The sequence below is a fragment of the Egretta garzetta genome, unplaced genomic scaffold (assembly GCF_000687185.1).
Source record: "Egretta garzetta isolate BGI_Z169 unplaced genomic scaffold, ASM68718v1 scaffold287, whole genome shotgun sequence".
Taxonomy (NCBI): domain Eukaryota; kingdom Metazoa; phylum Chordata; class Aves; order Pelecaniformes; family Ardeidae; genus Egretta; species Egretta garzetta.
In genome coordinates, this window is record NW_009260435.1 from 8879750 (window position 1) to 8891678 (window position 11929).

An 11929-nucleotide genomic window follows, 5' to 3' on the forward strand; every position below is an offset into this window, starting at 1 on the left:
CATACTGTTTGCACTCCTTGGCACATGTACTGAGGTCATTTATGGCATACTTTAATTCAGTCCTCACCCAATGTCTTCTTAATAAGCCAACTGGGAGGTAGTGAGACTTAACGTGGAAAACTCCTAAGTTGCCAGTGGGATACCAATTGTCTGCTTTGTAGCAGCTCTTTGGAAAGCTAGAAATAAATGCCTTGAAGTGGTGGGATTTACTGAAGCGTGGGGAGAGGGGGGTGCTAATTGTGTTTACAGATGAACAAGTAAAATGCATCTGAATTGTGGAGGAGCTTACAATGAAAAGTAGTGACATCCATCCTGGCTGCTTTGCAACTTGGGATAACAGCTCCCAGTTGCAATGATATTTCATTAGAAAAATATACAGTTCTTATAAAAAAGAGCAAAACGGCACGAATTATAACAAACAGTTTGGGGTGACTTCACAAAAAAATAGCTGGGTGAGTATTCTTCCATAGACTAGCAGGATTATTTCGTAGCAGGAGAATAAGCCTGTAGTACAGTGATAGAAATTGTAATATGTAATATTTTTGTCATTGCTGTTTAGATTAATTCAAGGTTTCTATTTTCTCTTTTCCCTCATATCTAGCAAAACTGTACAATCTAAAGTGGACTGCATTTTGGTAAGTACAACTCCAGAATGCTTTTTAATATTTAATAAACTGCAAGACCAAAATAGATGACTCTGGAGACTGACAGCTATTATGAAGCCTTTCCTTAGCAGCGCTTTAAGGTACTACTGCTTAATGTGATCAAAATTAGTTCCCATTGCCAAAAAAATACATGATGTGGGTTTGGTGTTTGCTTTTCATGGAAGTATTGACCTCTTGTTGCCAGCAGCAAGTGGCTGTGATTGCCACTTGTAGAACTGTCAGTATAGATGCAGCATGGAAAAGTGACTTACTGCTTTTGTAAGCATGATTTTATTAAAGGCAAGATTATGTATTGCACAGACCAGAGTATGCAAGAAACTAATTGTGCCTTCAAGTTCCATTGGTCTTTAGGCCTTTAATGACACTGATTATTGCTTGTGCTGTTGTTTTCTTAAAACAGTTAACTCATGGCCTGTACTACATTTTAAGGAAGGAGCTAGATTGAACTGCATGTTTGCACAAAACACAGCAGACTAATATCCTGGTCTGTGAAAATCTTGCAGGTGTCATAATTACCAGATTTTTAGTTGGTTTGTTTAAATCTTCCTAACTTCAAAAGTTGCACACCGTCTCAGGTACCTTGCCAGAAATGTCCAACACTACAGGTCCTGTTGTTAGGTCCAGTGTACTACTTAGGACAGAGAGATAATACCATTTTTTTGAAGAACAAAAGCCCTTGAAATTCATAATTATCATCTTCCTTTGTGCATTAAAGTAACAGGATCTAGACAGCGATAAGAGATTATTTCTGGGAAGCAAATACCTAGCACTAACTCAGAAAAAGGTTTTATTTGTTTGTTTTTAATAGTGAGCAGGTTGTGAGTTTCTTTAAATCAGAGTCTGAGATTGTAAATCTTAAGACTGGAAGGGACTGCTTATTCTGACTTTCTACCTTTGGCATTTCATCCAGAAGTACCAGCGGGTAAGATAAAAAGATGACATAGACAACCATCTGGATGCTATCAAATAGAATCTTTTCAGCTGTGTGGCTGAGCTAAATAAGAATACTCCTTAAAGTCACATTATCAAAGGCTAATTCAGATGGCACTGAACTCTCTTTCCTTAAAATGTTGTCTTAAATTGTGGTGGTAAGAGGTTTAAAGTAAGCTGTATTGTGCTGCAGACAAACTGTGGACCCAATTTTGCCTATGCTTAAGAATTCTTGGATGCATCCAACTAAAATAGCAATGCAAAATGTCATTTTTGTCCACTTCATTCCTCATTGACATTTGTGGACACAAAGCAGGTGTCTAAAGATCTTAATTTTTTTTGTATGTGAGTTTTCAGTGGCAAAAAGGCAAATTGCACTTGTAAAACTCTTTAACACCAGGTTTTTCTGTGGTGAAAAATGGGAAGTGGGGTACATGTTCCTAAGTAGCATTGGAGAGGGAGTGTTTCTTGGAAACCTGTTATAAGAAAATGGAATTACACTAGGACTATGCTTGCATTAAATTCTGCAGATTTGCAGACCTGGGGTACTGAGGTAGGGATTATCAGTTTGTATGAGCCCATTCATTTGTGTAGGTCTCCTCCATTGGATGGACAAGCTATTTTTCTGAATAGTGTTCTTTGACACAGCTTAACTTGGAACAGAGTAGCAGCATCCTGATGGTCTAATTTTCTGTTCCAGATGCCTCCTTGTTTGTCCTGCTGATGAGTTCAGAGGAGTCCTGTCAGCAGTGGAAAGGCCACTCTAGATTAGCAAAGGTAGATCTAAGGCTGTTCAGGTAGTTTAAAAAAGAAAAATCAGAGATCAGAATAGTTTCAGGAAATAAATATTAAGCTTTCTGGCAAAATGGTGTCTGTGTTTTTACATGCTTTTGGAAAGCTGTTTGCTGCAAGACAGTATCTAAAAGTATGTAAACTAAAAGGCTGTGACGATATAGCTCTAAATAACTTGTTGGGAGCTTCCTTGCAGGCCTGTCCAGTTTTGTCCTGCAGAAGGTAGATGAGCAGGTTACCTCTTCAGTGGAATGTGCATGGGTTTGTCAGAGCAGTCCTGTGTTTGGGGTACCAGCTGCCTGCAGAGTCGGACTCCAAGCTTATGGGCAGGTCAGAACATTTCTTTTAAGTGCACGTTCTTACATGTTTGTTTCAGAGAGAAACCTTTTCAGGCCCTTTGAATCAGTCTCGTGAAGCATAAAGGGACAATGTCTGTCCCGTCTCCCTTCTTACTGTAAGGAGGAGATTTGGGACTAGCTTTTGGTTATATTGGGAGGTGCTGACGATACCTTAAAGCATTTGAACTTGATCAGTGTTTAGCAATCTTAAAAGAAAAAACACCAGTAGAGAAAAATGAGACATGTTTATTGCTGTTTGTGTTTGGTAGCACCAGTCATAGCCATAGTGCACAGAGCCGCACACAAATGCTCTTTAGCACATATGCTGCCTAGTTGAACACAGGATAGCAAGAAAGAGTGGAATAGAAAGAAGAAACAGAGGTGATGGCAATAGTCTTTGTTGTGGAGGTAGCTAGCAGCAGAGGACTATGGAAAACAGCTAGTATAAGGGCACTAGGACTGCAATTACGCATACAAGAGACCAAAGTTATAGGCCTTTTACTTGTTATACTGCACCGCTTACATTCTGACATACTGTCAGTTTCTGGAAGATCATAAGAAAATCATTGTATGCTGTGCAATCCAAAAAAGATAATTAGCAAGAACTGTGGTGTAAACAGCCATTAAAAATTCATTATAACATCTTTTTAACTGTAGTAAACATGTCTAGCAGTGGATTCTCTTATGACTTTTCTTGTTATATTTTTGCCACATACTAAGTGAACTCTTGAACCTTATTCTTAAAATGGTATGCACTATATAATCACTCAGCAAGAAGGTTAAGGTTTCTTTCCTTAGTCCTCTGAAAAGAGATCGGTGCTGGATCGATGACCACAAAAACCAAAGCTGCTGATGGCTGGAGCAGTTAAAGTGTGGGCAGCAGCAGTGTGTAAGATCTGTTGAAGCAATGTGTCTCGGTCCTGCTGCAGAGAAGGTGGTAGCTTGTCACTTGTCTCTTTGGCCCTACAGGAGACAGGCAGCAGCTCTGTGAAGCTTTGGCAGCCTGTGCTTGGACACAGTCAGTATAAAGTTGCCATTGTTTTTAGGGCTTGTTTGGAATATTTAGCACCTGAAATGTGTTCTGTTCTGATAGAGCATATCAAATGTATTTATTAGCAGCTTTTTAGAATATTAGGTTCTGTTTCAAGTATTAGCTATTTTCTGTCTTGATCATATTTCCAGCCAACCATCTGACCTTGAGCAAATTATTTAACCTTTGCTTCTTGTTCCTCTGTTCACAAAGTGGGGAGATGATTGCTTGACTGCTTTGCTATTCTTAGCCTGGTTGTTAAATAATAGATGTTTGTTCTGCTGAAGTATGGCAAGTTTTAGAACCAGTCTGCCAGTAGGTGCAAGTTATGCTGCCATTGGCATAGCCTTTTTTACTTCGTTTAGAATATAGTTATCTATAAATACTCAAAATGTGGAAAGAAATGCTAAGATCAGTCCATGCTCTCTAAAATAGTAGTCCTGCGAAAAGCTTGCAGCAGGGCCCCTAGCCTTCAGCTCCTGTTCACCAGAACTCGAGGACAGAAATAACCTGTAATTCTGCCTCATTGTGGAAATATGAAATAGTTCAAATTTGAATGCCATTCATTAGAGAAGTTGTAACTCTGCTAATTGTTCCTTAAAGTTTGGCCTGACTAAGTATTTTCTTGTTTAAAATAGTCCAGAAAAAGCGTTCCCTGGAGTTTTCCCATGGTAATCCCCTTTGACAGCTTTAGGGTGAAACTTCACTAACATTTCTGACCTGACAGTAGATCAGCAGTCAGAGAAAACCAGATAGAGAGAAGCAATCCACCAAGGTCAGGAAACCTTAAATGATACTCTGTGATTCTGGAGACTCACGTTCAAATCTCTAGGTTCTTTGGTTCAACCAGGAACATATAAACTCGTGTTTCCTATAACACAGATTAAGTCCTTAACCACGTTCTGTGTTGAACTGATATTTGTTTCTTTGTGCTGCGAAAAGTTTCAGTGCTCTAGTTAGCATCTCTCAGAATGGAACCAGATGTCAAAACCTGCTATTTTCATTTAAAAAAAAACCCAAACCCACAACATTTTGGCCATCCTGGTTTATTTCACAGGTGTTTATTTGCTCAATCAAAATGCCTGTTAGAATGAAAAAGACAGTTGTTTCTGTTCCTAAGAGATCCTTGTTTTGTGTCTGTCTTGGGCAGCAGGACAGATTCATTTGGAGCAGATCTATGTGGCCACTGATAACACAAATATAAATGGTTCTCTGGTTTAATTTGTTTGCTATAGATTTTGTGAATTTCTTTAGTGAACTATCTATATTTGGTAACTGTCAAAACAAAAGTATCAGTTTTCTGCTCCTTTATATGTGACTTGAGCTTCCTAATTCTTTGTCCTCAGTTTTTCTGTCTCAGAACATAAGATCACTCGGATATTTTGAGTACTTGTTATATTTTTTGGCTAAATTGAATCCAAGTTGTGAAAATACGTATAAACACTGCTTGATTCCTATCTTCACTGAATCTTCCTTTATTTAATGTGGTTCCAATTACAGGAGATAAATATAACGTGTGAAAACCAAGAGTAACAGAGGTGGTGCTTTGTGATGGCTTTACACCTCAGTCCTGCAAGCAGTTTAGCATGCTTATGCATTTTTCTAATGCAGCTTCAGAAAAGACGGTTTATAAATAGCCTTTGAAGAATTAGACAGTCTTCATCTGATTTGACAGAACCAGTCAATCAAGGTCAGGAAACATCAAGCAAAATTTTTACTTAGATCCTTTTAAGTAGCGGAAAAGGATTCCTCAGACACTTTACATTCTGTATGGGTTTTAAAACTACTGTAGCATAAGCTTTAACAGGCTACGCAAAGGGGAATTTGTCCAAGATGATGCCAGCATCGCAGTCTTCCTTTTGATGCTGTGCCTCTTTTCCACACTATTGACCTATTGGGGCAGGATATGTGTGGAGAAAATGTATACTATATGTTGTGTACTTGTTTCTTTTTATTCATTTCCATATGCATCCAAGTTAGCACAAATTAAAACTCGGGACGAATTAATCTTTTTCTTCTTGTTCAGTAGTCATCAGTAGGCCAGCTGAAATGTTCCTCCACTTTCCCAAATTCTTTTCTGATTGCATTAAGAAATTTGAAAGTTTTGATACTTTGAACAGTTGCAGTAACAGAGTTATCACTGAACTCACTAGACCTTTAGCACTGGATGTCAGATGAGGTTGGAGAAACCAAGTTTTTAGAGTTTTAGAAATGTTTAGAGAAAACAGCCTAAACAAAACATAATGTTTGACAGATTCTTAAGCTAAATAAAACAAAGCATCCCTTTGCTACCACTTCTTCAGTTTTAAGATGATTTTCTCTAAATAGATTCAGTCTCATCTAATAAGCTTAGGTTTATCTAATTATCACCCAGGTAGGATTACGTCCATGAACTGCCTGTGACTCCTGACCACACATTTAACTCTCCTGTTTGGAGGAGGTCCTGCCCCCCCGGGGCTTCCCCACAACCATAGCTGGAAGAGTTGTGCAGAAAGTGCTGCCTGGGGCCAGGCGTGAAGATGAGTGGGTTTTGAGTGAAAACAGTAAGACAGCATCACTGTCCAGCTGCTTCTGCTGAGGATGCGAGAAAGCCATAATCCTCAGCTGCCTCAGCTCTAGGGATGCAGTTTTGCTGATGAGAGTCACTGGCTTGCTTCCATCCTTTGGAGAAGGCTCTGCTAACATAAACCCAGTCAAATTTTTTCTCTACACTTGTATTATTGGGGTTTTTTGGTTATTAATTAGAGGGTTTGATGGACAGGGCCTGTGTAGCTGAGCCTCCATGGCTCAAGCAGGGCCCTTCCACACAGCCCCCTCCTTCTGCCAGGGCATAGCAGAAGTTGCTTCATCTGCAGTGGGCACAGAGTATTTTTTGATGGAAGGCTTAATGTTTCTTCTAAAACCTTGCGCTTTATGTTGCACTCTGGCACACTGGATTTGGAAGTGGGAGGTTGTCTTCCACCTCAGTGTCAGAGTCATCAGGAAGTTTTTTGTTTTGTTTTGCCTGGGATGCTTTTGCCACACGAATTAGTGCTCACTGTGCAAGGTAATCTCACCTGAACTGTGTCCTCTGGTGTGCTGCTTTGGCGTTTGCTGTTTAAAACAAAAAGCAGCTAAGTTCCTCGAAGAGCTCTAATAAGCGCAAATTTTCTTGCATTTGTAAATTTCTGTCTTTTCATAAATAATTTTTTTTCTGTAAATTCTTTCTTTGAAGAATGTTGATCTTTTCAATAATGTGTTTGTTAAAGGAAAACCCACCAGTCCAAATGCTGTGATTTATGCAGGAAAGGAGGAACAAAGAATTTGACAAAATGCACCCATTAAGAAATACCTCTCTGGATATTAGGTGGTCTGAGCACCACTGCTGTGTAAGCTGCTGTAGAGCCACACAGAAATCATTGTCAGCAAATTTCAGGAGTTTGTCAGAGGAAGAAAAAAACCCCCAAATGTTGTGGTTTGCTGCAGCTTATAAAAGCAACAAATCCAGTGTCTGTTACCTGGCTGCTGCTGGAAGTGTTTCTCTTGGCTCTGAGAGCATCTGTCGCATCGCTGGTGGCCCAGTTCTGTGGAGCAGTTTTGCGGTGGGTTTGGATGGTGGGGATTAGTGAGCCCCTGTGCTCTCCCAGTGCCCTTCCCCGGATGGCCCGTTATGCTGGTCCTTGCCTGGAGCCTGGGGTCAGGGAGGGGACCTGTGCGATGGGCGCAGAGCCAGCACAGGGGAAGTGGGAGCTCACCTCCCTCTAGTAGTGCTGTTAATTTTGTGTCGGCCGAAGCAAGGTGGATCTGGACATGAATGAGGTCGGTAGGGAGCCCCACTTTGAAGTGAAGCTTAGGTTTTTAGTTTCCCCGCTCTCTGTTCTGCTCATTGCTGAAGTAAACAGCCAGGTCTCACTACCTGTTGGTCCCTCCCTCTGCATCAAGAGAAGCGTGGCCAGCCGGTCGAGGGAGGTGATTTTTAATCTGCTCTGGTGAGACCTCACCTGGAGTACTGCATCCAGCTCGAGCCCTCAGCACAAGAAGGACATGGAACTATTGGAGCGGGTCCAGAGGAGGGCTAAAAAAATGATCCGAGGGCTGGAGCACCTCTCCTATGAGGACAGGCTGAGAGAGTTGGGCTTGTTCAGCCTGGAGAAGAGAAGGCTGTGGGGAGACCTGATTGCAGCCTTTCAGTGCTTAAAGGGGACCTATAGGAAAGATGGGGAAAATCTTTTTAGTAGGGCCAGCTGTGACAGGACAAGGGGTAATGGTTTTAAACTGAAGCAGGGTAGGTTTAGACTGGATCTAAGGAAGAAATTCTTTACAATGAGGGTAGTGAAACACTGGAATGGGTTGCCCAGAGAGGTAGTGGAGGCCCCATCCCTTCAGGACCAGGTTGGATGGGGCTCTGAACAACCTGATCTAGTTGGCGGTGTCCCTGCTCCTGCAGGGGGGTTGGACTAGATGACTCTAGGGGTCCCTTCCAACCCAAAACATTCTACGATTCCATGATTCTTTTCTCTTCATTTTGGAAAAGGTTACATTGGCAGTAAGACACCAGTGAAGGAAAAGAGAATTGACTGTAATCCAAAAGCTGTATTCTGACTTAAAAAGGGATCACTGGCGACTCTGTACTGATGGTGCACCACCCTGAAGAACCCATTCACTCCTTGCTGCATGGCTTTACTCCCACTGCTGCTGAGCAGGCCTGAGCCACATGACCACATCTGATTTTCCTAGTATTTCTAAGTCTGTGTAGTTGGTTTCAAATGACCAAAAGCTTGTTTGTGTGTACCAATTACTGTTTGCATATGCCAGGTAAAACTTCCCCTTGTGTTGGATGCTCAGCTGTTATCCTCTGGTGGAGGGGTCCAGCATCACAGAGATTCATGTTAACTGAATGGCTTGTCTTCAGGACCTGTTCAATAACTCTGATTTCCAAAGGATACAAAAGAATACATACATATCTTAAAATTTCTTCATTGAAGCCTGTGACACTTAACTATTAATATATAGTGGATCACAGGATCAGGTCTGATATCCTGCTCTGTGACAGCATAGCTGTTTTTTGATGCTGTGTTCTCAGAGGTGCTTCATGTGTACTCTGAGAAGATAAAGTTTTCATGTTATGTGTCTGGTTACAGAAGTGATCTGTTATTGACATTTTTCCATATTCTGCTTTTTGTTGAGTGTGAATTTTGTAATGGTGACCAGAACATTCTAGTGTGTGGTGGTGTGCAAATAAAATAGAAAATCATGTTTCTGGTCCCAGAGTACTCAGAGTCATGTTCTTTCACATAAGTGAATATTGTCTTGTTTAAAATTACATTATTTAGGAATACACTGTTGGATGACAGGTTTTAGCTGTCAGGCTCAACTCTTATTGTTTGCTTTTTCTCCCCCTGCCTCCTCCCACCATTTTTTTTTTTTTTTTTTTTTTTTTTTTAAAAACAAACCACCTTTGTTATCTAGCAAGAAGTTGAGAAGTTTACAGACCTAGAGAAACTCTACCTCTACCTTCAGCTGCCTTCGGGTCCCAGCAATGGAGACAAAAGGTATGTCTGTTGAGCATGTAAACGTGAGCAGCTAGTACTGAAAAGTTACTTTACGTTCTGTGGCACTTAATCTGCTGAGGAACCGTTCACATGACGTGTTTGGTAGCAGAAGCAGCTTCTATTATACATTAAGGACTCTTCCTGAAGTGTTGTGTTTTTTTTTTTTTTTTTTAGTTTCTGAATCTTTAGTGCATGAATAGCTTGTAAATATAAACCTCCTAAATTGTAAGAGTCATCATAGAAAGTGTTTTGCAACCTAAGTGTGATTGTTCCTTCACTGTTAATGTAGGAAGTGATAATATAGCAACACAAATGTGATGGTTGGGGAAAGAAGGAACTATTGGTACTTCTGGTAACATTTGTCTGAGTAAAGGAAGGTCTAGAAAACCATCCTGCAGATCACAACATCACAAAATTAGTATTTGTTCCCAGTAGGATGGTTATAGGCAGAAAAGTGCCTACAGGAAGCGCTCTGAGCATCTGCTGGGAAAGTTGGGCGTTTCCAAAGGGCAGATGGCAAACTGAGTGGGCAAAAGCTTAGAGGTGGTCAGTAAGGAACAATAAATTTAAGAGGGACAGCAGGTGAACTCTCACCCATCACTGTCTACTTGCGGCTGTGTATCAGTCAAGAACTGGAGTGTGGAGTCTCCTTGTTAAATTGTAGATGAAAGCAGGAGATAACTGCTGCCCGCACCTCAAGGAACAGTGAAACGTGTGAGGTGCTGGCCCTCGTTGTCTGTGGTGTCTCTCCACCTGTGTAGGCAGACAATTATTAAGTTTTGTAACCAAGGAGGAGCTATGGAGTGAAGTCTTCATCAGCACTGCTTCTTCTTTCACTAGCGATCAGATCTCCATGTCGTCCAGTCGTGCCCAGCAGATGCACGCCTTCTCGTGGATACGGAACACCTTGGAAGAGCACCCCGAGACATCCCTTCCCAAGCAGGAGGTTTATGATGAATACAAGTAAGTGCTCCCAAACTGGATCCATACATATGGCTTTAGCGAGTGTAGGTAGTTCTGTGACACTGTCTCTACAGGTACTCCACCGATGTCCCTGTACAAGAGCATATAGCAGAACAAGGCCTTCTGTATGAATGTACCTGAGAATGTACTAGCTACAGTAAGGCAGACTGTATTCATTATTTCTGCCACTGTAGATAAGACTGTGATGTTTAAATTGTACATTACATATGCTGCAGGAAAGGCATGAGTATTTCTTAACAAGTAAATATCTGTATGAATATTGTTTTAGTTTTGTGGACAGAGCAGCACAGGTAAAAAGCACCAGTTACTATCTTATAGTACGTTTTGGTCTGCTTGTATATGCATACGTATATGACTGCCTTAACAAGGATGAGGGGTTGAATTGTTCCTCCTGTAAATGCAGCTATTTTGCATGTGAGATCTAGCCCATCACACCTTTCTTTCTGGAATAATGCATAAATATTGGACCTTCCCGCAGCAAACCTGATTTCTACAGAGGCACAATATATCTGAATATGTATGAAACCAGTAACCAAGGCCACTGTGAGTCTGTGTTGTCAAGTCTCAAAGCTACCATGTAACGAGAAAGCGATTAGAAGCAAGGGAGAGGGAGCTGTCTGACGGAAGTTGGATTTGAATTAATTTACAGAACATTCCCCACGGGGCGGGGGGGGGAAATCATCCTCAGCCCAGTTGCCTAAAGATGAATAACAGATTTATGATCTAGTATGAATATTTCCATAATCTGAATGATTACAGTAATTTGCAGTGAGCTGAGTCCCTTCACCTCCTAAGTGCCTACAGGATTCAGCCCTTAGTAATTGTTATTGCAAGGTTGCCTTCTGCAAATACCTCCTTTTAATTAACTCTCTCTGGTCAAGTTTTTTATTCCGACTGAGCTGAAACATGATGGCATTCGCTTGCCTGGGGTTGATAAACATGCACACACCTATTTCTGAAATCTCGCTATTGACTGGAGCAGTGACGCAGCCTGGAAATATAGCCAATGGCACAGACGTGCCGGGGTGGCCAATCCCCGAGCAGCAGCCGCTCGCGCAGACACGGCAACAGCGGCAGCTGCTGTGCGGGAGAGAGATGGAAGCGTTATTCTTAAATATATTTCTCATTAAATAATTTATGGCCTGCTTCAGCAACAAATCTGCTTGGCTTCCATGCTGTGCCAAGCTGCAGATGCCCGGAAAAATCATCATCTACAGATTGTGGAGTGTGAAATTTGGATGGCTTTTGTATGTAGCTGCATCAAGTATTTGTGTATTGTATTTTTTTCCTAACGAAATAAGGGTTGTAAGCAAATATTCAGGAAAATATCAAATGTTTGGAATCTGTTCTCCTTTGAAAGCTGTTCTGTTTTTAAAACATTCAGTTTCTTTGAATATTTTCATGAGTTATTCTTGCACACCAAAGCAAGAGTAGTCTTGGAGTGGGAGGTGGGGAACAGGCATATAAATAGATAAGAGAGTTAGTTTTGTTAAGTCATTTTTCTTTAACTAAGGGTGTTAAGACCTCTCAAAACTGACTTCTGCCATATTAACAAGTTCCCATTTCTCTCCTCTGTGTTCAAAGATAGATGTTGCAAGAGCTCATCCACGTGAGCAAGCTTGTGCACTCTGCAAATATAAATCAAAGTTACAAGGCTTC

The 11929-nt window shown here is 41.1% G+C and overlaps 1 protein-coding gene across 1 annotated transcript in view; it reads left to right on the top strand.

The window, feature by feature from the left end:
* The first annotated feature begins 584 nt into the window (after positions 1-584).
* RFX7 (regulatory factor X7) overlaps positions 585-11929 on the top strand; it is a 29856-nt gene continuing 18511 nt past the window's right edge. Inside the window, exons 1-3 of the mRNA XM_009643846.2 lie at positions 585-635; positions 9204-9286; positions 10127-10249. Of these exons, the coding sequence (XP_009642141.1) occupies positions 10140-10249 (110 nt within the window). The 5' untranslated portion in view covers positions 585-635; positions 9204-9286; positions 10127-10139. The remainder of the gene's footprint in view (positions 636-9203; positions 9287-10126; positions 10250-11929) is intronic.